This window comes from Sipha flava, unplaced genomic scaffold (genome assembly GCF_003268045.1).
Source record: "Sipha flava isolate LNK unplaced genomic scaffold, YSA_version1 378_pilon_pilon, whole genome shotgun sequence".
In the NCBI taxonomy this organism is placed as follows: domain Eukaryota; kingdom Metazoa; phylum Arthropoda; class Insecta; order Hemiptera; family Aphididae; genus Sipha; species Sipha flava.
This window is the reverse complement of record NW_020273085.1, coordinates 166249-193147: the sequence shown is the minus strand read 5'-3', so window position 1 is coordinate 193147 and position 26899 is coordinate 166249. Positions and strand designations below refer to the sequence as shown.

General features: G+C 29.9%; 1 protein-coding gene across 4 annotated transcripts in view; it reads right to left on the bottom strand.

The window, feature by feature from the left end:
• Window positions 1-4381: 4381 nt before the first annotated feature.
• The window catches only part of LOC112688094 (elongation of very long chain fatty acids protein AAEL008004-like), a 37238-nt gene continuing 14720 nt past the window's right edge, over window positions 4382-26899 (bottom strand). For 2 of the 4 annotated variants that reach the window (XM_025561110.1, XM_025561111.1), the window contains exons 3-10: window positions 16328-16443; window positions 13691-13825; window positions 13340-13530; window positions 10399-10488; window positions 10126-10182; window positions 7752-7857; window positions 5162-5298; window positions 4382-5073 (exon numbers count right to left, since the gene is read on the bottom strand). In XM_025561110.1, coding sequence (XP_025416895.1) covers window positions 4897-5073; window positions 5162-5298; window positions 7752-7857; window positions 10126-10182; window positions 10399-10488; window positions 13340-13530; window positions 13691-13825; window positions 16328-16443 — 1009 coding nt within the window. In that variant the 3' untranslated portion in view covers window positions 4382-4896. The remainder of the gene's footprint in view (window positions 5074-5161; window positions 5299-7751; window positions 7858-10125; window positions 10183-10398; window positions 10489-13339; window positions 13531-13690; window positions 13826-16327; window positions 16444-26899) is intronic. The other 2 variants (XM_025561113.1, XM_025561112.1) reach the window with 2 other exon arrangements.

The window sequence follows — 26899 nt, the reverse complement described above, 5'->3', positions numbered from 1 at the left end:
ATCTAAAAATGTAAAAATCATTAAAAAATGTGTATTTATGTATTCCCAATCCCCTCCTGAAAACCGCATATTAATCCGATATCACTGGACAGAATTATTTAGTGTTACCTTTAGAAGGAAACACGCTGTATAGCATACTTGCATTATGAAATAATTGTGTCACATCGAAGACATCGTCCAACGCAGTGGCGCTGAACCCTTTACTTAGATCAGGTCGCGGCCAGAATACATTTTTAAAATGAGGCCGGGAATCAGAGGGCTAATCTATGGTTTGCACTTAATTTTCTATATTCTCGCGAAAAATACCGCACGAGCTCTGTCAGATCGGTACGTGTATGAACGGAATGGAAACGTTCAAATGTGAATCACCAAAATTAAAACACATCATAAAATATTTTGTGGAACCGTATGCAGCGGCGGATTTGTTAAAAAATTTGGCCAGGGAAATCATCGTATGACCGGCCCACCATCTAATAATAATAATTTTCCATAAAAGTCTTCTTTATTCATGGATTAAATACTCAAAGAACTGTTTACTTCACGCTTACATTAGGTTTTTATCACAATCTTACAATTAAATACTATATATATAAATAAATTATTTTTATAAAATAATTTTTAATCTCAGTACATCGGTCCAGTGTTATAATACGACTACCGGCCCACCGGGAACTTTCCTTGTATCCCAGTGGGCAAATCCACCGCTGACGTTATGGTGTGGTGTCTATCGATTTGACTAGTATGAATCATGTTTAATACACGTAATTGTAATTTGAGAGTACAAATTATTTTTCTTTGCAAAGTAAAAATGTAGGCTTGTGGTCGCTGGGTTGCTTGAGGCCATTGTATTTTTATTTGGCCTGAGTAAAATTATAGAATTCCGGGATACTGGTCCAGCATGTAAATTAGCTCGCGTGAGTCTTGTCAACTCGAAGACAAGACACAGTGTTGTCCGATATGGTGATTATTGTATACGGCATATTATTCACTTGATTTGTCAATAATACGTTTTAGTGTTGGCGTATTCTGTGTCAGATAACTAAATATTCGACGTATTATTTAACACCAGACGAAAAGTCGCTAAAGTACTACCGCTGACTAGGCGAAAAAATGGTTCACTGGAATAATGAAACGCCGTGGTTCCCCTTCTACCGACGTCAACTTAAATCCTAGTAGGTGACACGGGAGGAGGTAGCCTCATCGTAGGCTGGACCAGCTTGTTAATCCGGAAATGGTACTTCCCCTTACCTCCCGAGGATGAGGCGTTTACTTCGGCTGTAACGTGGTGACTGTCGCGAGAAGCACATTTAGGGTTAAGACAACCTATGACTTAGTGAAGGGCGTGGTGGTACCCAACACGGCACTCGGTCTTGGGTTTGGTGCTGGTGGTCCTTAAGATGATTCGGGCTCATGGGATTAATTTCTTGTGGGTTCACATGACCGCGTCTCTTGAATAATGCCATATGAAAGTGCTCGTGCACAAATATGGAACCCGAGATAAATTATGATTGATATAAGCAATTAAATACTCTATGAATATTTTATTGATGAGGAAGAACGTGATCATTGCGTTAAAAATCATAACATGTGACATGTGTAAAGAGTAAATGATAGAATAGTAAACAAGGTCACAACGTGGAAGCCAGATCGAATATAACCAAGAGGACGACTAAAACAGGGGTGGAATGACCGTGTCAAAGAAAATATGAAGCTTCTAGGAATCAGGGATGGAGAAAGATTAATATTTTATAGATATGCATGCCGAGACAAAATGGAAGCGGCAATGGGTTTAAATGGTTCCAAATGAGCGAATAATAATGATAATAACAATAAAATATTTTTAAATTTTATTATTTTTAATTTCAACGCAAAACGTTAATTCAACAAAACATTTGACAGATTTACCGGTTATTACTTATTACAATGTATACTTATTGTATTATCAATGATAATAATTGAATAGTGTACGTTCATAGTTTATGTATTTATATTTTATGTATTTATATAGGTGCATAATATTATATTGGTACCGAATTCAAAATATTAATCATTAAATAATCAAATATTAATAACCCAAAATGAAAGAAAAGAAAAATAAGGTAGGGAATAAAATAGTATGGGATGTAAATATAAGATTAGATTAATTATGTTCATTCTTGTTTAAGAGAGAGGTTTTAGGATTACTAAGGTTGAAAAGCCAATCAGTGCAACTGAGTAAGTCTTGGAAGTTTAATGAAACATCACTTACTTGTTTTGTAGTTGATCTTCGAATGTCGATGAGTCAAATACTTATAATTTTTACAGCAATAAAATAAGGTTGAAACTAAGCAGACACGTTATTTAGTGAATTGATGCTGGGCACTTTTCAATAAATGCACAGAGAACGCAAGTTGTAAATTAAGAGTGAAAATTGATGCAATCGACTGTCGGTATTTACGTATTGACGACTTATAATTATTAATTAACGACACCCGGTGTTATCCCGGAAAGAATAGTCATGAGGAGCTCTTTGAAGTTTCTGATTAACATGTTGAGTAGGAGTATAGCATAGAGTATAGGGATGGTAATTTGACCAAATTTGATGTCTTTTAAGGGTTTTTCAATGTGAGATCACAATGTACCGTTAAGTTGGATCTTATTATTTGATTTATGTTTTCTGAGCGCGAGTTGAATGAACTGTTGTTTAATAATTTCTAAAACGTGATAATGTCAAATAATATATAACATTACAAAATATGTAATGAAAAAAACAAAAAAAAAAAACAAAGCATAAATTATTTTCATATTACTCGAAGTTTTCAGCACTAAAATTAACATGTAGTACATACTTTCATATTATTTTTTGGTGTTTTTATAATATGAATATAACATTGTTTGTTTAAAATTCTAAAACTTTCATAGATATTTGATAATGTAATTTTTTTATTTTCTATCGTTTTCTCTGTTAAATAACATTTTTATGTGAAACATGGTTTATGATCTTGGTATCTATAGCCGAATATTTCATAGATAAACTACATTCAGGATTTGTATAAACAAATAATATTCGATTTATTAATTACCATTAATTTAAAACTATGGATCATATAAATCTACTCACAATAACTCAATATTTCAATTTTAGTATTGGTAATTGATGGAAACTACCAAACTATTTATTAAACCAACAATAGAAATTTAACATATAACCATATTATAATTACTTAAATATTATTTACTTACAATTGATTAAATACATAAATAAATATATTAGCCAATAATTTGATTTTTACAGTAACACTATAAAATAATTACTTATAGGGTCTTGCTATAACATAAATATATATAAGGATTTTAAAACGTTTTTACATTTGTAACAAATAATTAATTACAATAATAAAATTTTCCCTTTTCATATGATTTGCGTTATTTATTTTTTTTAAACCATCAAATCGTTGGGTTTTGATATAATTAATGTAAACTGGTAACTTACAAAACTATAAAATAAAATAAATAAAAAAACATTTTACAACTATAATATAATTTTGCATAAAAACATTCCATAGCATTGAGCTTTTAAAATTGTCAGAATTATAAGAACTATTAATTTAACTCTGAATACTAAAGGACGCTATGTGTATTTATATAATATCGTATAAAATTTGTTGTTAAAAAAATAATAAGCATTATATTATTTTACATTATAAGTATATAGTTCAGTTATGAATCGGAATGGAGTATTGTATACCAGCTATAATAATTAATTAATTAGTGTTATAATAAACACTTTTTAAAAGTATTCCGAGTACTGTACTCAACATTTAAAATGCTTTTATTTATAACTATTTGAATTTAAAATAGTTATAGAAATAGGATTTTAAACCATCTTCAAATACTTTTAAAAAGTATTTCAAATACTTTCAAACATTATAAAAATTGAATTTATGTTACACAATTATCTTATATGTAGTAGTATGATAGTTTAAATGTAGCCATGTACAGAGTATAATCAAAAGAGTTGATTTAGTATTCCTTTTTAATAAAGGCTGTATTTAAAAAAAAAATATGTAAATTAATGTGATTTATTTCTTATAATAAGTAATTTTATTCAGAGTAATGGTATTGTTATGGAAAAAAAATGTATGAAACTAAAATTGTTTACACGTGTTTGAATTAATTTTTAAAATTTATATCGAATTTTTTCAAATTTTTAAAAAGATAAATATGTGAATTTAAATAATAAATTATTGTACATTTGAAATAATTCAAATGGATTTAATGGTAAATATAAAAATAAAATACATGATTAAATTTTAAGTCATAATAATATAACCATAATACAATATTATACATATTATTTATAATATATGGAAGTATATAATTAAAAAAGGTATCCATAAAAAAATTTAAATAAGTTTTCTGCAAACAGTGTTTTGGTCTTCGTTATTATCCATCGATATTACATTAACAAAATAATAACATAATAGTGGGAAAGAGAAAAATAGTTTTAAATATCTTAATCAAACTGATCACATTATACGCGTGAATATTAAATATTTAATTATGTTTAATTAATAATAAACAATGTTTTTATGTAATTGGGTGAAAAAATAAACATTTTCTTTGTAAGACATTATTGTTGTTAATATAACAACTACCATGTGGTGCACAATCAATGAATAATTTTCATTCAGTTTGATTCTGATTAATTTAGTATATCTAGAAACGTTCTATTAGTTTTACTTATTCTAAAATAAATCAAGCTATTGTCAAATTTATAACATTGAATAAAAAAAAAAAAAAAAAATGTTAAAAAATAGATCACATTTTTTCGAAAAATATAAAGTTAATAATATAGACCTGGCGATCAATTATCACCATTCTTAAATCTTCTTCTTTTTTTTTTTTATTGAGCTTTTAGTTTGTATGTTCTTTTCCTTTGTGTTTTGTTTCATACGTTCTTCTGTAGAACATTAAAAACAAATACAAAAACAAGGAGAGGTCAGCAAGCACGTACATCATAAATAGCTTAGGAATAGTGCAGCTAAATGCGTATAAACCAACATTAAATACCATGATCGATATGAATTGAATCTAAAATAAGGTAATTATTGATTAACATAATATTATGGTTTTATATTCAAGAACGGTTAAGAATATAATATTAAGCATTTGAACTTACGATTTGCATACGGGTTAAATATTTCTTCCACCATAAATATTTTTGCATATGGGGACCCAAAGCCGACAGGAAATAGTAGCTGTACATAACCGTGTGAATAAACGAGTTTATGAGACCAGCTAATAACAGTTGTTCTCCTAAGAAAAAAAAATATTTAACAAGTACATTATAAGAGTCATTGATTATAACTTTTGTTTTTTCTCATTTCTGTATTTATTTGACGAAATTACACTTTGTAATGTTCGTTCAATAATACTATTTTACATAAATAAGTAATAATATCAACAGTAGTTAACGAAATCAAAAATTGCATTACATTAAATTACACATTTGAAAATAATTATATGTTATTTCCAAAAAAAATATCGTTAAAATATCATCGCTCAAATCATTTTTGTGCAGCTTTTGAGAATTTCTATGGTGTTGTTAATTAGATTACAATTTCTTTATCGACGTAGTTGATGAACATTTATTTGTTGAGTGAAACATTCATCGCAGTTACACATAATATTTAACCTTTAAAGTCATAATCTACATATGTACGCTTTGATAATTTCAAATTTAATGTCAGTGATTTTTAATAGAATTGACATTGTTTGTAGGTAACTTATATGAAACGTTTTAGTTTTACATTTGTTTTTATATATCTATCCTGAACTATTTTATTTATAAATACATTTCTTCCTTAGCGTTAGAATAAATTAATTTTGTTTAATATATTTACAGAATTTTTTACATGATTGTGTACATATTTGCTGATTTATGTGGTATTTTTTTTCATTTAGAGTAGATATTTCAATGCTATTTTAGATTGTAAGTGAAAAGAAGAACTGGTCTAGAAATTTTATCATCAGATTTGGTATTTTTAAAGATGTTCGAGTAATAAATTTAAACTAAATATTTTGAAAAGGCAAATAAAAAAATTGTTGAATAATATCACTGTTATTATAATATATTATGCTATTTTAAATAGTTGTATGTAGGGTTCATAATCATTGTCAGATCTAGCGGGGGTACAGGGGCTAAACTGGGGCCTCAAAACAAAAATCTAACATTAAAATTTGCCTTTTTTTTATCACTATTACGTGTCCCGTATATTTTTTTATTTTATGTTGTTACTCTTAAATTAAATTAATTTTAAACCAAGATATGGTATATACTAAGGAAATTTATTTTTGGGGCCCTCAGTTGGTATTTGTATTCCGGCTTCCTAAGACTGATCCGGCACTGTTTATAATGTATATTAAAGTTCTAAACTAAACGCATTATGAAGCAACCTTGGCATGTATTTTATATAGTATAAAATAATAAATGATGCATACACGCACCTACACAAATACAAGCACACGCATTCGAATGATTTTATATAAATAATTTTATGGTTTTATGTAAATACCTATGATACATCGAAGGTTCCGAAAAAATCAGAAATCATTATTCGAATAACCATAAAGGTAATACATTTTGAATTATAAACAATTATGATATCAATTATATATTATAACTGACTCAAAGGAAATATTGTACCAGATACTCTCCTAACTAGTACACAATTCAATTAGAAGTTCAAAACTAGAAAAAGTTATTTAAATATATCTAGTTACAAACATTTATCAGTAGTTAATGAGGTTTATGAGTTCGCATTTTGATGGGAACAAATTGATTCTAATCATAAGTTAAGAACATTAATATTGGTATGGCATAAAGTGTTTTTTTTTTTCTGTACTGAAGCTCAATACATTAGTGCCGTAAGAGAGATGCAATGGGGTGCACTTACATCCTCATGGATTTAAAGAAAAAAGAAAACAATTAAAAAATGTAAGATAGAAGCTATTATTACTTTGTGGCCATCGAAAAAAACAAAAATAGCTTTATAATGTTATACAATTTTAAAACGTATTTAATTTAAATAATTTAAGCATTATTTAGAAATCAGTGCATATACTATGTATGATGCACCCCTTGATGAAATACCTGGTGGCAGTTATGACTCAATAGTTATAATGTTAAAGTATATAAATGGTGTATGGTGCATACGATTTATTGTGTTTCAAATAAAAATGTTCGGGAAAAATATTCTACAGGAAAAACACGTCCGGAGAAAAAGAAGAACCTTGTACACCAACGGACGGATACCGATTCATTTCACCTTGTGGCCAAGTCGCGATATCTAAACCATATGCGGAACGAGTTAATTCAAATTTGTCGTGTGAACAGTGGCGAATTTAATGGAAATGCTCTGGGGGAAATGATACGGCATTCGGAAAATGTTATAATTTATATTTTTTTTCAGTTCAAATCTGTTTTCTATTTAAATGAATAAATAAGTAAATAAAAATGAAAACTACCGTGTTAGAATTTTTCTCTTCAGCCAGAATCCGAGTTTGTTATATTACCGTAAATGTGACTACACGTACGATGTACGTTTGTCGGAATTAAATATAAATGTATTTTATGTACAATACTGATGTTATGATTTCATGTTTATTGTTATCACGGTTTTCATGATACACAAGTTTAACTTTCGTCGTAAAACATGACGGTTACGTAAAAAAAAAAAATTAATAATAATATCAATAATAATCTTTACCTTTTATGAACCTCAGATAGGCCCAGCATGTGATTACCATGTTTACATGATGGTAAACGTGCAAGAAAGATACTTGTGACTGTTTTTTCCTCAAGACGAAGAACACCTGAAACGTAACAGTCGCGTAAAAAACAAATGTACATCATTACGGTCACATTAAGTCGTATCATGATTTCAAACGCAAAAACAAGCGCGTTTGACGTAAGAACAACAGTACTATACGTTCACGGTACTCGAGCCCTAACTATTGAAAACATCCCTCGCATTCTTACCCTTCTGCAAATACGTTTTACACTCGTTTCGCTCTACAACGAATCTGCATCGTGTGCATTTGGTTTCGTTCTGTGTAACACGTGGGCCCCTGTAGGAATCTCGCAGCGTTCGTGGAATCGCAAAACATCATGCTTTGAACCCAGGGATACCGAAGATACCGGAAATACCGGGGTCCAGTGTTGCGTTACGGTGGACAAACGAGAGAAGAGAAAATTTGTGAACAAGGATACCACCGTGGGGACGGTGCGGTTTTTAACGCGGAAGACTCGCGCGGCTGTGGTGTGGGTAGCGCTCGCAGTAGGCGTGCGGATAACGAACGGCGAACAATAATGACGATAAATTAAATATTTAATGGATTTAACGGCCAATCAAACGTGGTAGGAAGAATGCCCGAACGTCGTGGTCATATTATTATAAAAATTATTATTATACGGAAACACGAGTCCACGCGGAAATAGATTACGAGAAATTCGGTAAACACATTTTCAATGACATATTATCGTAAAGGTAGTTGTTTTGAAAACCGATTTACGCTGGGAATTTACGAGCTTTGAGCGCACGCATAATATTATACAATAACATAGAAACATCATAAGGTTTGCGATACGTAATTATAATACTGATGCACAACAAATCGTAACGAATACCGTCGTCAGACGAACAAATATTACGTATTAAATTACTTCTACGCCTCTGCGTGAAACAAAAAATTATACCGACAGTTTGCGGGCAGATGCTTCGAGGAATATTAAATCGACATTTGCAAATACCTACTTTACGTGTTGTTATCTCTGAGAGTTCAGCGTTGCTACACAATACACGGTAACACGGAATTTTAAAATATTATTATGCAATGGTGCAACTACAAGGCAAAAGTTGGGAAAATAACGTTCGAACCAACCTTGGTGAAATAAAGTGATAAATACGCGATGCTAAAAAACCGTACGCTTATTTTCGAACGGAAACGGAAATCGTAAGAATAAAAAGCAAAAACGTTCACCTGAATTCTAGAATAATATGTTTTTTTTTTCACATCATTACTCGACTTTTTGCGTATTCCAAATGTTTCAATTCAAAAGCCGATCGTGCGTTTTTTTTGGATATATCATTATTATTATACTACAATGTATAAGAATAATACTATTTCGATAAACCGATGACAATATTTATTTTAGCTGTTCAATGAAAGAAGGAATTCATTGGTATGACTATAATGTGTGTTTCTTTTTAACCGCGTACATGATTTCTATCAGAGAGTGCTCCATTAATCACAATCATAAGAGATTACTGTTAAAAAATTATTTCTAGTTGGTATTTTCAAAAGGGATTATCTTACGAATTTCCCGGCAGTTTTCTCAATAATAGTGAAAATCTCATGAAATTTTATAAAATACAGGAAAATTAATGGCATACCGGTTTTCGACAACATTTAATTGTTACTCAAAAAATAATTGTCATAGAGACATGACATATTTAATATTAATTATAAAAAATTTTAAGTTTAATGTTTTCTTAGCTTTCTTTCGAAAATACCATCAAAATAATTTTGGTTTGAAAATAAATTTTAAAGTTCCTCATAGATATGTATATATATACTATAATTGATAAAATAAAAGTTGACAAAATGAGGTATTTCAAAGAATTTCTATAAAACAATAATAATTTTTTTTATTAAAAACATTTCATAGTTTTGAAATATTTTTATGAAATTAGTGATGTTAATAGGCACTTGAAATTTTATATTTTTCCAAATTTTTTATACTCTTTTTAGATGATGGTTAGAATATTAAAAGTTCAACCTGCTTTATTAAGATCTTTATTTCTTCCACTACATCAATAATATTAAAAAATATAAATTTATCCACTCAACCTCTTCACTCAGAATCGTTTTTTTGAAAACAATGCCACATTGGTTTCCAATTTAAAAAACCTATACAGAAATACCGTTCACCCATCATTGTATTTGACTCAATCGTCGAGTCTCAATTGATTTAAAACATTTGCTCTCTCTATATATATAGTGCTTAATAAATACAATCATCTATAATATAGTATTATTTCAATGTAATTTTTAATATAAGAATTTTTTTAGAATACTTACAGTGTCCAACAAATCAATTACTTTGGATAGGAAAAAGTACCATGAACCTTTGTTCAACTGAAACACATTTACATAATGTTTATAAAATTATGAAATAATATTAAACACGAATAATATATTTGATTAATACAAATAAAACGATGGCAGAAATTTTTTTATCTCTTCCTTAATTATAAATGTAAAATAAAACTAGATTAGTGCATATTTTTTTAAGGCTAAGAAATTATTTAATAATAATAAATAATTTTATTTTAATAATAAATATAATCTTACTTCATGTACAAGAAATTGGTTGAGATTTCGAGGCAGAGGGTGACATATATGGTTTATCTGATACGCCACTGCTCCAGGTGTAGTAAAGAACTAATAACAAAAAACAAACAAAAAAAAAAAAATTAATGGAATTTTATATGTAACACTTCATTTAGCAGGTGCGTAGCTAGGTATTTTAAAAGAGGAGGGGTGTTATTCAAAATTATACACAACAAAATAATTACTTTACGTATACTTAATTGTATAAGCATACAAACAAATTAGTACATTACACATGAATATATATTCGTGTGTAATGTACTATTCTATGAGGAAGTATTTAAATATATTATTAACATTTCAAATGTACATTTTTGTCATATGTACCTATTTTATATTGTGTATGATACAACATAAAACTACGACTTTGATTTACTAGACAAAACGGTGTAATGAGAAGTCGGATCCCGGCTTTACATTATTGGTATTTATTTCGTTATGATAAAAAGGTTTTCATCACGGTTTATGAAGAATTTTTACCTTAATAAGATTTAATTATAACAAGGCCAAAGGGGGGGGGTGTTACTACACCTGTAAAATTTCCCCCTAGCTACGCGCCTGTCATTAGTGAAATACATTTTTTGAGGTATCTCTGAATACTGGATACTGTAAAAGGATTTATTGTATTATTTACGAAATTGGTAAAAATGTATAGAAATAAATACATATTATAAAACAAATAACTAAATAAGACTACGTATTACATAACAAATTATATAATAAAATAATTACGAATACATGAAAATATTACTTCGGAGTATAATGGCTTATGTCTTTATGAATTTTTGGATTAATTTGTCAAAAAAGAAAAATCATGTGTATAAAAAAAGAAAATAATTTCTAAATTAATTGGGTTAAGACTATTAATTTAGTGTCTATCACTGAATACAAAATATAGTTGATTATTTATTATATGTAATATGTTAATAACAATTGATATTGTTTTTTAACACTAAACATAATCGTAGTATATATTTGTTCATCATCAAATTCAATAAACTTTAATAAATAATAATAATAATAATAAACTCTAATCAACTAATAATATAAAACTATATAAACTTATCTAGTTTGTATAGATGTTGTAGCACAACCGGTTATAACAATTAATTAATTTCGCTATAACACGTATACATATATTAGCATAACAAATTATAATATAACAAACACATTTGTACATTTGGTTCATTGATTTAAAATCCTTTAAACCTAAAATGATTCTGGTATTTGCATCTCAGACGTTAATCAATGCAATTCGTAGTGAATTAAAAAATCTTCCGAGTGAATATGTTGCAAGCACTGTCAATAATTATATGATTTATATCAAATTCTAGGATTTTTTGGAATGGATCCAACTACATCTGTGATCCAAAACATGCAATTTTGTCTATTCTGAATGTCAGCGTTTTCTTGATACTCGTAGTAAATAGAGATTTTTGGTTTTTCATCTTGAATTGACCATTGTTAAGATACAATAATAGTTGCTATAGCTCATATGGCGCTAAGATTTATTGAAATTAAAATTTATTCAGACTGCTGTTTCCCATTGATTTGATTGTGGTCTTCATCACGTCGTTTCATTTACTTTTTGTTTTCCATTTTTATTCGATACTTGGAAATATGTCAAGAGACACCTATAAAATATCATTATCTCTTGAGTTTTGCACCCATCCTAAAAGTCTTTTAGCCTTAATTATTCCAACCGAATAATATCCATGTGTGTATTCGTCTATCTAAACACTCTGCCTTTCTTCTCATAATCACGAAGTGTGATTAAATTAATTTGATTGGTACAATAATCCTCAATTGTACAACAATCGTTGACTCATAACCCACATACGTTGTAAAGTGGTTATTTCATACCTGACCCGACTGACCACTAACTGATGTATCGCGTTGCTTGGTCTCACGAGCATACTAATTCCCGTGAAAATTTCTTAAGCGTTCTGTGATGCTTTCATTGCGTTTATGTCACAATAATTTCTGATAACAATCATCAGGTAGTTTAAAAAAAATTATCACTAAGTTATTAACTATTTTACTCGTATAGTTCCCCCGGTATATGCTAATATCGTTTTCAGATCTACTTCATGTTTTGTATAATTATATTTAAGTACAGATTGATGATTATGGGTGTTAATAAGAAATTCTAAACTATGTCTTGGGTTTGGATCTTCTATGTTAGTCCACTAAGTTGAATAGAAATTTAACTTACTGTTATTTAAGTTTAATATAACGAATAACTGAGAATTATCTATATATATGATTATATGTGTGTGATCTATATAATTTAAATCTTTTGGGAAATATACATAACCATTGACACATCAGTATATTTTATCATGTGATTGTTTTAAGGCAACATTGATTATCGCAGTAACTTTTATGAATAAAATTTTTTTTTTATTGGTTATTATTGGGATCCGTTTTTTTTTTTTTTTTTTGTTACATATAGTTGAAATATATTTTAAAATACATGGTTCTATTTAATTTAACTAATGTTTTGTAAACAATATACTTGAGTTATCATTTACATATATATATATATTGATATTAAGAATTACACAATTTAAGTGATATGTAATTAACTAAAAATTAAAATTAAAGTAAATTTTAAATACTTAAATTAACTTATAATTTTACGCAACATATTTTTAACAATACTATATTACGCCAATAACTAAAAGTAAATATATACAATAAAGTATATCTAATTAAAATAATATAACATTCCGTGATCGTATAGATAAAAGTATTTTTTTAAATATGATTATATAAAAATCAAATCAATACAAATACTATTCGATATCATGACATATAATATAAACGATATTTTAAATTAATCCATTGTTATGTTTTTTATTGTTATAGACGTTAGATAAACCGAAAATTTACAACTTACCCACATCACAAGCCATCCATTATAGAGAGTTTGTATTGCGTTATACAGAAGCATCACGTTTTTAATATTATATGGTTTCCGGTTTTCCATCATATTTGGTCCAACTTTTAAAACGAAAAACAAATACACAGACAAAATCGATAGTACTGACCATGGCGTACTCATGAACGCCCACGAATCGACCACTTCATCTATTCAAAAATAATTGTTCATTAATATAGTATCTTAGACTTAATAAAATAATAATATCAATATAATCTACAGACAAATTATTTACAAAAATATCGATAGTTTATGGTGAATGAATATTGGAAGTGGAACAATTAATATTTGCACCATAGTGATACTCACCAAAAACTAGTTCATTCTTCAACATTTTCAATAAATGGTCCTGTGTTTGATACACAAAACTGTGTGCCCGTGTTAAGTTAGCCATGTTTTGTTCAGCAAAATAATATTCACTTGATAATATTATAATACTTTTTTCTGCGATAAAACATAAAATAATTATGGGTAAAATAAAAAAGCAAAAAACAATACGAACAACGTAATTTGTTTTATTTTTTCTGACGAAAAATTATAAGAATATGTTATGATAAAAGTAAATTTTGAATTTGAACATTTTTTGCCCAGTAGTACTAACAAATATAATAATTTCTTATTGGATGAATCGATTATAAAAGTACTCTGTTCAACAGGGATAATCATTGTTATGAAAACAGAAATTTTAAGTTTAAACCGACGTAAATCTACACGATGACTTTTTTCTGCTAAAAAATCACGTTTTAAAATTTAAAACAATTTAAAAATCATAATTGTATCATATTTTATATTTGAAATTCTCATTTCTAATGTAGCAAAATTGTATAGCTCTTTGATTTTACGACTTCATCTAATTTTCATTTACAGAATGTATGAGCATTTCACATGAATTGTATAATCATGTTTGCCTTACGTAATAAGTAATAACCATGATATGGTTCAAGGTATAGGTATAGATCGAAATTATCCGGTGGTCTTAGTACCTACATTATAACAACTACAATGGAAACATTTTAAACTTTAGTTTTGAAAATTCGTTAAAATTACTATCGTTTTTTTTTTTTTTTTTTTTTTTTTAATCGTTTCAATATTATATTTTTTTGTTTTGTTCTTTTAAAATTGCACGCTTTTTTTTGTCATTAATCAAATAATATGATTTTTTATTTCGTTGTCTTGTGTATTTATACTTTAGTACTGCAAATGTAATTTATAAAACTGAATGTTGTTCATATAAGTTGGGAGGAAATTTTCTACTAATATAAATTATTCATCAAAATCAAACCGAACTCGTTATGATTAATTGATAATACTCAGGTATAATTGTTGTACGAAAATGTTTGGAAATTGTCACCTATAATTTCCATGTGAAAAACCTATGAAAACTATTGTTAATTACAAGTAACTTATTATGTAACTATGTTATAATAATGATGTATTTACCACCCAATAATTCACATATTTTTTTCATTATTTAAACTTATTTTCAAATTCTAGTTTTTTATTTCTTATCTGTATTTACACTAATTTTTACAGAAAATATGTAAGAAAAAAAAATAAATAAATACATGGCTTCAGCAGTCTTATAGTAATCAGTACTTAGTAGGTTCCATATGGTCGTTTATACGATAATATTAAAACCGTTGGCGATTAAGTGATTATGAATTAGTTTCGAATATTACGTATCCATATTATAATACTATAACAGAATAAATAATAATAATATCTTAGAGTTCACTATTATATCGCTTATCGCTTATTATTATTATTAAATCCAAAATGCTTTTTCTCAGAAATCCTAATCGAAAATCAAAACTCGTCTCGACGCATATTACCTACATTGTAATAACACAACATTCGCATGCCAAGAAACGCGGATCACTTGCAAACCGGCGGCGGAAGACACAGAAGAAACATGCGAAAATGATTAACCCGCGAAAAAGTCGTCGACATAATAATAATTTGCGCGTTTCGATAAGCCGTAAAAGTCTCCGCCAACCAACCGACCGACCTCAATGGAACACTATACACCACAAATACTTTGTTATATATATTAATGAAGTATGCATTATATCGCGATACAAATAATGAACTATCGGTTATTATGTCAATGATCAAGGACTAATTTACTAGGCTGAAAAATAATTTTTTCAATACGTTTTTTGAAAACCGACCACCATTTTTGAGGCATCGCCTATAAATGTATTTTAAACGTAGTTAAAAGTTGAAAATGTGTCTCCGTTTTTGATACAATATATTGTCTGGTTCATGTTAATATTATTATTATTTTTTTAAATTAAATTATGTGTCTATAAATTGATACTCAGAAGCAATAAATGTGTTATAATAGGTAGCCGAAATGATTTATTATCTTTATCTAATCATTTTTTCCTACTTGTTTCAAGAGCTGAACGACATAATGGAATTTATTTGATGGTTTTACGAATCGGATTCTTTTAGAACTATTTTCTTTTGCTTCTTTCGATTACCATAAAGTTGTTAAAATATTTTCCAACTGTTATTATAGTATTTGTATAAGTGCTACAGCAGAGATAGAAGAGAAACACATGAAAATGATTTAACCCCCGAACAAGTCGTTGACATAGTAATAATATACACATTTTATTTCGCCAAAAAAGTCTCTATCAATTGCCTGACCGATTTCAATGGAACTACTACTATACTACGTAATTAGAAAATACGTGTAGTACCATAACTTGTAACGAAACAAATAACTGTCCATCTGTTTTTACGTTAATGATTATCGGATAACTTTATTTCCAATCCGAAAATTCTAATTTTTAATTAGAAAGCAATTATTATTTTTGGGATATGACTGAAACGTAATTTAATTGTAGTCAAAAATGTTTTTACGGTTTCAGCATAGCATATTGATTAATGTAATTTTTATTTACTTCGTGTTATAAAATACCTATTATCTGCATTTACCTTTCAGTATCGAATTTAACCCGTGAACGCGTCGTCGACATAATAATAACATGCGCGTTTCGATACGCCGTGAAGTCTTCGCCGACCGTCTGACCGACTTCAATGGAACCACTATACTATAATAATATACTATATTATTACGTTAAAGTGTCGTCACTCTCCGTACGCTGTGACTCAACGGCCTGATAATAGCACCGATGATAATAACTATAATAATGATATTATTAATAATAACGTTGTTGTTATACAATACGCGGCGATACGCTATGGATCGAATTCAATATCGGAGAACGGGGATGTCGAGGAGATGTGTTTTCGTGATGTGTTGAAAACGTCCTTTTCGCACGATGACCGGTATAATATTTTCGTCGACTTTAATCGTGTCAAGGAGAATGCGCGCTGCACCGATCTCGTTGTAATCCTATGCATTTAAGGTGCCAAAAGTCCACGTGTCCATTATTTGATTATTTTTCTCCGAAAGACCGACCGCTAAGTCCACGCTTGATCATTTTCGCCATTCTTCCATGTGTCCAGAAACCAAACCAAAGACCGTATTGTAATATCGTATTTATGTTTAAAAGTAACTTTGTTTTGTAGTCGAATTTATTTTCTCCTCTCGGTTCTATTCTACTCCATTATAAATGACTTTATTTTTTTTTACGCGTTTTCGTAGGATGAACTGTCTTTCATACAAATATCGAAATCAGACGTACAAAGTCTTAATAAACGTTCCCGGACCCGCGGTTGTAGAGTGCATTAAATATATATGTTCATTTTTAATACACAGTTAGTGATTGTCGAATCTACGCTAGGTGCCATAAAGTAGAAACTGCTTTCCACATACTACGTGACTTTTATTAAAAAAAAAAACAAAAAATTATTAAAAAATCAGAAAAGTGATTCGACATACTATATTTGACCACAAAGAGCGGTCAGACATATTTTGGTATAAGAATAAGAGAAGAAGATATAATTTTTGTTCCGGAGTGTTGTCTTAAAACAACACTAATAACATGGGATGAAATGTAATAATTTATCGTCATTGAATTCCAAAGCGATTGCTTAGAAGCCGGACGGTAAATCGTAGTAAATATCGAATTGCGCTCATTATGAGTTTACATTTTTTTTATGACAAAAACTAAAACATCATATAGCCGCTTTGTAAGATTACTATTTAGATACGCCGTTCATATTATAAAAATGTTACACATAAACTACGGCCGTCCAACCGCTGTCACGCGAGTTATGTAAAAATGAAAACATGTTTCTTACTGGAAAATGTGTTCGTCAGAGTCCTCTCGCTGTAGATAGTAATATATTGTTATACTATTATAATATTTTCGTCGCCGACCGGGTCCACCTGCACGGAGGGGTCACGTGCCTCCAAGTGTTTATACAGTATTGCGTAAATCGAATTCGGACGAGACACTTATAACGAGGCGGTCGTATCGGTATCATAAGCGTCGAGTTATTTGGTTTGACAAAAAAAAAAAAAAAAAAAAAAAAATAATAAAAATATGTATAAAAACCGACCGCAAAAACGAATTCGAAAAAGTCTAATGCACTACGACGACCGTAACTATCGGGCGCGCGGCAACTCGTGTTACGATGTCGTCGATAACACCCGATTACGCGCACTGTTAATATATACAAGACGTCACGTGCCTATATGCGTGCCGAAGTCGTTCGCGATTCGTCGGTTCCAAGTGCGGTTACGAAACACGATCGGTGATCGTTTGCCGTTAATCACCGTGTAAATCGTGAGTTTCTTGCACGTCGGTCTATCTGTTCACTGTACAGTATTTTAAAACGGGTAATTTAATAATTATAACAATAATTATAATCATAGGCGGTTTGACATGTTTCAGTTCAAGCATAGTTAATACCACCTACCAAAAAGTTATATTAAGCACAACAATTTACCCAGTTTCTGTTAAATTACCAATTTTATAGTACCTACCGCTACCAGTCGCCAAGACCAAGTACCCACCCTAAAAACTTCTTGGTAATTCAGTGGACCACAACATTCATGATCAAGCCGCCTCTGATAGCAATAATCGTATGTTCACGCGCGGGTCGAGTCTCGTAATTTTCAAGAAGGTTTCAGACCATGCGTTGTACCCTTGCCACCCCATCATACTGCATGTAACAGCACGCGCCCTGTATAGTGTATTACGCCATTGTGTACATAGCGATAACAATAACCATAACGGCACATTAATGTTTTAAATTCATCCGAAAAGGGCGACGGTCATTGCACTGAGAGCGTAACGACGGAGTTATGTAAATACAAGTAAATAATTATATTGTATATTGGCACCGTAGACGTCTTTTCGTGGACAACAACGAGATTTCTAGGTTAGGCGATACTCCACGGTCGGGTCGATTACAGGGACGAGTGAACAGTGTTGGCATTTCAAACTTGAAACCAATGACCTCCATTGCTCTCGAAAAAACGATTCTGAGTGAAAGAGATCGGGCGGATTAGTGTAGGATTCTTAAGATGCAGTAGAAGAATCAAACTTCTTACTGAGGCACGATGAATATTTAATGAACTAACTTTTACCAAAAGAGGGCATAAGGAATTGGAAAAATCGAAAATCTCAAGTTCCTTTAAACAGCACACATTTTATTAAAAAAATGTTGAAAAACTATGTACTGTTTTAACTAAATAACTAACATTAATTGAATGGCTAAAATCTACCTGGTTTTCGTTATTTTTATCGTTTTTTCAAAATTTAATATTCAATCGCTCTTGGTTTTTGTTTTGAAATTAATGCTAATTTTTTTAAAATTAATCAATAATAGACATTTATGATAAATTTTAATTTTCAGCAATTTTTGTCAAACACAAAATATTTTATCGATATTTTCGGAATAAAGCTAAGAAAACATAAAAATTTTAATTATCTATAAAGAACAAAAAGAATCTTAATGAAAACAAAAATTTGACTTCTTCGAAAGTCGGTATGCTATAAATTTTGCTGTATTTTTATAAAATTTCGTAATATATTCACAAACATTATAAAAACTGTAGGAAAAGTCGTGTATTGACCCTTTTAAAAGTACCAACGAAACAACATTTCCTGTTAGAAAACTTTTAAGATCGGAGTAATTCAGTTTATAGAAATCTTATAGATTAAAGTAAAGAAAAAAACTAATATTTAATAATATAAAATGCGATAGTTAATGTTATGGTTTCGAATTTCGTTAAAAATTGAAGTTTCCTACGATTTGTCTTCGTTTTATTTTAGTATTCGGAAACCTGTCGAGAAGTTCAAAAAAAATGACTCCTGCTGTTAACCTAAAGCACCCACTACGGTAGAATCTATTTCCTGATATATTTTACTTTTTATTTATGATCGGACCAATCCTTCTGGTGGAAATCGTGTAGGCAGACAAAAAAATACACACACACCAAAGCAAAACCGATACATTTCTCGTTTCATTCAGAATCTAAAATAAAATATTATTACGATCGCGGCGAAGACGTATTTATCGGTGGCACCGTGACCCCAACCAATGTCAATAACACAATATTTCCGACTTGACCGAATTATAATAATAATAATAATAAAAATCATTTCATCGTCCAGTCGCTCGTGAAAATCGTAATTCCACACCGGACTAACAGGTCACTGGGGCGAATTAACTCGCATTTATGCGGTGTGCACGCCTAACATGCGTACTACCCGTCACGCGGTTAGGTTATTGCGGTAGAGACAACCGTTGGCCCGTCCGAAAGCGATTTGGTGCCGGCGAGCAAGTGTCTCCGATTCGTAATAGCCCCCGCGACGCGGTTTGCACCGAGGTCGACGATCAACGTCGGTGCACACATTAGATCGATATCCGTATGCCTTATTCGTGTCTTCGTGTAACGCAAACAGAGATGCGTTAAACGGGGCACAAGAGGAGTCGATTGCCCCGGGGTGGCAAATTTTTAAGGATCAACATAAAATAAAAATTATACAATTATAAGTTTTCTTGTACGACTGTATAACTATAATACGTATTATTTCCATTACATATATTATTTTTTATTTTGAATTATAATTTTCTTAAGGACGGCATATTTTAATTTGTCCCGGGGTGGCTACATAGCTTAACGCGGCACTGAACGCAAATGTCATTGGGCCGATTTGATCGTTAATCTTAGTGTGATCACTAATTTTAGTGTTACGATGTACGACGTGCGGCGATCAACGGTTGTTTTGGTTTGTTAGAACGCGCCGTTATTCCGGTGCGTGTTTAAAAAATAAAACGACAGCTGTTATCCGAGGAAAATATGTAAAGACGGCACTTACCTATTATTTTAATAGATTTATAAAAACATTTTTAATCATGCTTAGTAAAATAAGTTTTCGTACAATGTTTAGGGTACGATTCATCACATGAATATGCTTTTCCAAATGTGTACGTTTTACTACTGCTATGATTTAAACGAGTATTGTGTTTTCTTTACGATACATTTTTTTTTTTTATTCGTATTGGATTAGCTAATAAATCTTTCGGCTATTCTTCCCCACCAAAATTACAATATTTATTTATTCTCTAACACGTGTCCTTAATGTTTTTTATATTTACTGGTTATTCCTTTTTTGAGCGTTTGTTTCTTGATGGAAAACACCCGACACTTGAATTGAAGAAATATATTCAGTAAATGCAATTTTTATTATTATCAATTTTATCAGTAATGTAGTCTAAACGTCTGAAGTGGATATGATACCCGAACAAAATCAAAAATATCTATAAATGTGTCCCTATAAATAAAATAATAATTTTTTTTTGATTTTTTGGCAGAATATCACATTTCCTTTTATTTTATTTTTAAAGAAAAGAACATAACCTATGCGTAGTGTTTTTATTTTTCCGATAACTTTTTTCAATAATCTATTATAGCTTAACAAAAAATTTGAAATTTTACAAATGTTAAAAAATAAATAACTCTGAATTAATTTACTTTAGCAAAATAATAAAAACGCTATATTACAGATAGTGATTTTCTCTTTATAAAAAAAATAAAAAAAATAAAATAAAATAAACAAAAAGTAGAGCCTGTACTATGAATTTAAACTAAATGGTTTTGTCCCGCGTAAAACGTATTTTTAGTCTTAAATTACTGGTGCATCACGTCCTTTTGAAATATCTACTCAGCTACCCCACGAAAACATTTAATTTCCTGGTTCCCGAGGCTTAAATAATATTTTATCATTACAATAAGAATCCGCGCCGACAGCAGACCGCGTAACCGTTAATGCAATATCATGTTTTTACGTGGTTAAGGGCATTATTTCGGACGTTATTTTTGGACGGAAAGCTTTTGAACAAACCAACTTTAATAGGTAATTTCCGTAGAAAACCTTGTCGTGTTACTGAACCGAATGGGAGAAACCGATCCACGCGGCAAGGCAAAGCGTTAATATTATTTGCAGTAATAAATCAAAACCTTGATGGGCGTCGATAAACGATTTGTGTGTAAAATCAAACAATGATTCAAAATATATAACACAATAATATTTTATCGAGTCCTTCCAAGCCTTCCTGCCCGTCTGTGTCAACGCTCATCGTACAATTTTAATTATTTTAAAAATCTGTGTTTGTACCAGTATACGAGTACACAACAAGATATAATAACCTATACGAAACAACAAACCGTACAAGTCATCAATATTATACAATATTAATTGTCCATTTTTAAGCATCTGTTTCATAAATATGACGGTTTTCAGTTTTTTATTTTTTTTGTTTTTATATTTTAAATGTCACCGAACGATCAAAAAACGAACGTAAAATATATTATGAAATTTCACGGTATTTTAGGTAATTTCGTTCCAACCTTGTATACTATAATTATTATTGCAGCTAAATTAATAAAAGTGTAGAAATCAAACTTAAAGTGAAGTTCAATGTCAAGTACAAGATACATACTATCATCAGCATCATTGTGTTCAAACGGTAAACAGTTAATACATAATTATGTGTAATTATTATATAATTGTTAATCTATAAATAATTTATATATATAATACATAAAATGTTATTAAATTGATTATTAATTATTTTTTTAATTTAATTTTTTTTTTTTTTTGATATTCTTAATTATATTATATTCTCATAACAGATAAAAATCAATTGATGTTGAAATATATAATAGATTTAGAATGTCTACAACTTGAACTTACTTTACAGGTTAATTCTTAAATTGGTTCTAGAGTGTTGCAAATTTTTTTTAAAAAATTACGTATTTAATCGACGAAAATTATGACATAGCATTAATAATATTATTACTTTAGCATATCCTAAGTTTTCAAAGTATAATGTACCACATACAAGGGAGTTTACAAAGAAGGTAGAGATGTAAACATCAACCAAAAATACGATATTTTAAATATTGTTATAAAAACCCAAAGGTAACGCAAAGTCAGGGTCCTCAAACAATATATTTAATTTGATTATAAATTATTAATAATTATTTTATGTGTATATATAATTATTATTGATTTAAATTAAAAATAAAAATAAATATCGTGTAAGTTTATATCAAGTATATATCGTTTACATCCCTGTATACGAGTGTGTATTCAATAGGATACTATTAAGGTTACCTTTGTTGAACGATCATAAATATAAGTTTTTATCGAATTCTGAGTTTGTTTTCATTTTTCCAGTAAAAAATCGCTTATGTGTAGTATTTATGAACATAAATACAACTCTAAGTGAATGTTAAACATTTTACAAAATCGATACAGTACCGCTGTAAATATAATCTTTAATCGGTTTTATAAGATTTTATTTTAGCCGTTCTTATTAATTGCGTTCTCAAGTAGAGTTTTCAATGAAACTAGTAGTACTAATAGACGAAACTCCGATTTACTGTTATTTTCGATGTATACACAGTTACCTCGTAACCATCAAAATATCAATGTTATTCTATAAATTGCTTTGTTACTAGATTTTTTTATTTTTTTATTTTAGGAGCTTGAAAACATGCACATTATTTTTATTACACAGTGATGCCAAAAAGCTGCAAGACGATATTCAATGAGCGTTAACTTCACTACCGCAGTGTAACAAATGCGCACAGCGTTCGATTAAACACTTTGGCATTATTACAATAGATGCCGGCGATAGCCGCGACTTAGCGATTAATCCCGTAACAAGATATCCAGTTACACACGTGACATTTAATTACGGTACTTATAAACTACATGATGGGCATAGGTACCAATTTCCGTCAATGGACGTGTGCACGACCGCCATTTACAAATATATGTGTACGCGCATCTTCATTTGTTTCTTCGGGTGAAGTATACTATATGACAAGGCAGTTTTAACAGTGTAGAAGTTGACATTGGAACAGTATGGAAACGTGTTGGGTCCGGGAGTAAACGTATCGATGGAAGTTTGAATCGTTTAAAGTAACGAACATGATAAATGTTTATAGGTTTTCATTATTTCCGTAATCGATCGAAAATCTAACACCGTGGAAACAATGGATTTAAAAGAGTCCATGGTTTTTAGACTTAACGTTCGTTTATTTTTCATTAATTTAGATCACTTGCACTGAACGGAGTTTTACGTAACGGCGAAGCATTAAGCCAGGTTCACACTACACCGTGCCGTGTCGTGTCTTCTAAAATAATTATCTCTGATTGACTGAACCATATTGTTACATCAAGGTATACCGTATAATAAATCATAAGTTACCTAACTAACTGGGCTAATCAATTTATTGCTAAGTAACCTTGAAATTATTTTATGACACTATGAAAAACCTAATGGAAACATTTTGAAAAAAAATTTTAAATTTCAAACTATTTATTTTATTTTATTTTATCTTATATATTTATACCTAGAAATTATGTTTAGCTTAGTATAATATACCAACAACATTTGTACTGTTATGTACGAGTATATTTAATAAAATATCTTTATTTATGAACATTTTTGTGTTAAAAAAAATGAAGTGCATATTTTTAAAGCATATTTGTACTTTTTTAAACGCATAAGTGCATGCATATTTAGTAATTTTAATTGCATTAAGTTCAGAGCCCTAATAATAATATAATACATACTGTCTACTATATAATTTAATATTCATCAGTTATTATTTATTGAAACTTATGAAAATATTTCATATCTAATAAGAAAACTGCGAAAATATGTAACCAAAATTTGATAGCATCATCATAAGATATATATTGGTATCACATTTTCAAAGCACACGGTCTGGTAAAATACTCGTCACAGTGTAGTGTGAACCCGGCTTTAGAGATCGGCCCAAAATACACTGCCGCGCATGCGCGTTTCATCAGTGAGCGTTTCATGGGATTTTATTACCAAGTTTATTGATCAAGTTACCACGAAAATCCACGTCGATTATTGATAACGGTCTGGCTTACCGAGTTATACCTGTATGTTTGCGTTCAGCCGTACAGAGCGGGGCAAGAGTGATAGCCACCATCAATGAGAACCTACTTCTAATTAAAGCCAATGTCAGATTCGAACTCGTGGAAATCAAGTCTTCGGCGACGCCTTGTTCAATTTAAATACGTATCTTAAGATTATACCATGTGCTCAAACGCTAATACAACATTTTCACGTGTATTTTTCATTTCACGTCATATTTACGATCCGCTCATAATGCAATGCGGCATTGCACATTTTCATAGTAGCCCAGAAATGTGTTAGCCATCGGCATGAAAATTATGTAATATATTTTAGAAAACACAACGATTACGGATTACTTATTAGACGATCTAAGATCCTACACACATTAACGTGATTATAATATTGAACTAAAACGATTAACGAATATCGATTTCCATACGGATAACACACAATATAAACAACATTATTCTAACGACATGTACGCAATAGGAGAATACTTATGCGCTGTTTCTACCTATTTTACATTATTATAATGCGAGGAAAAACCAAGTGTCCATTGACGCCTTATTCAATTTAAATACTTATTTTAAGATTATATTACGTGCATTTTTTATTTTACGTCATCCGCTCGTAATGCAATACAATGCGGAATTGCATATTTCCATAGTAGCCCAGATATGTGTTAGCTATCGGCATGAAAATAATGTAGTATATTTTAGAAAGCACAACGATTACGGATTACTTATTAGGCGACCTAGGAGGATCTTAAACACATTAACGTGATTATAATATTGACCTAAAACGATTAACGAATTTCGATTTCCATTCGGATTACACGCAATTTAAACAATAATATTGTTCTAACGACATGTACGCAATAGGGAATACCTATACACTGTGCCGCCTACTTATTTTATATTATTATCGTATGAAGAAAAAACTTTTTCTGAACTATATGTGTGGTTATTCTTTTTTTACGTTGGTAGATGTTAATCACATGTGGCATAACATTCTATTATTAAAAAAATGCTCATACGTCGCAAGCCGCATAGTTTTTAAATAAAAGTATAATCATTTTTGAAACATTCAAACATTATTGTAAAATATGTATTGTTATAACAATATCCGAAGATAATGATTGTGGTAATGACGCGTACCGTATGATGTTACAAGTTTTCTAGTATCCATGTTATTCTACAAGAGTCAATCCCGATTAATCGAATGATTTTATTTACGCGTTTTACATCCAGCTGTGTTTAAGCCCGCAAAGTTCGAAAAAACTCCTGATTTTATCAGTTAACTCACGTGAAGATAATGAGTTCGGATTGAAAATGTTTGCACTAAAATGGTTATTACGGCATCGTAGTTTAATCGCGACAATTTTTGGGAACGCGAATTTAATACACGTAATATCCAGTACGGAATATCATTATAATAATATAGTATTTTGTATATTTTCACTACGGAAAGGGTTCGGCTTAACGTATGTACACATTTTCTTTACAATATTAGATTACGACATTTCTTAACGGCCACTATTATAATAATTTTTCGAGTACTGAACTATAATCCACGGAGAATATGCGATAATGTATGTAAATAGTTTTTGTGCTGTTATAATTGAATTTCAATTTGATTCCGACGCGAGAAATTAGACATACCCAATGAATCGCTTTGTACGTCATGATGTGAAACAGTGATTAATATTGGAATACGAACTCCTTATGATGCGTGTTTCAATATAGTTACGTATATATAAAACCGTATTAATAGTTTCATTTTGGCTTAAATGTGTATAGTAATTTACGAATTTCTCCGAATCTTAAGGACTAGGTATGTGATAAATATAAATACCGTTGTGATAAATATTATATTACAAAAATAAAATAAAGCGAGCGAGAACGTACATTTTCTTCTCGGGGGAGCATTACATTTTAATTCGGAATTAAATTTCATATTTTAATTTGAGATGGTGATATACGAAAAGATGGTTCTGTTAATTTATCAACGAAGTATACAAGTAGCGTAGACTAATTAGTTACGTTACAAATTTTCCGAATTACGTTTTGTTACGAAAAGCTCAAACAATCCTATATTATACGTGTATAAAGTATAACTTCAGACAACAGTGAAAAGGTTAGCAGGTCATGCTCCAGTCAAGGCTCTCAACTGTAATTAATC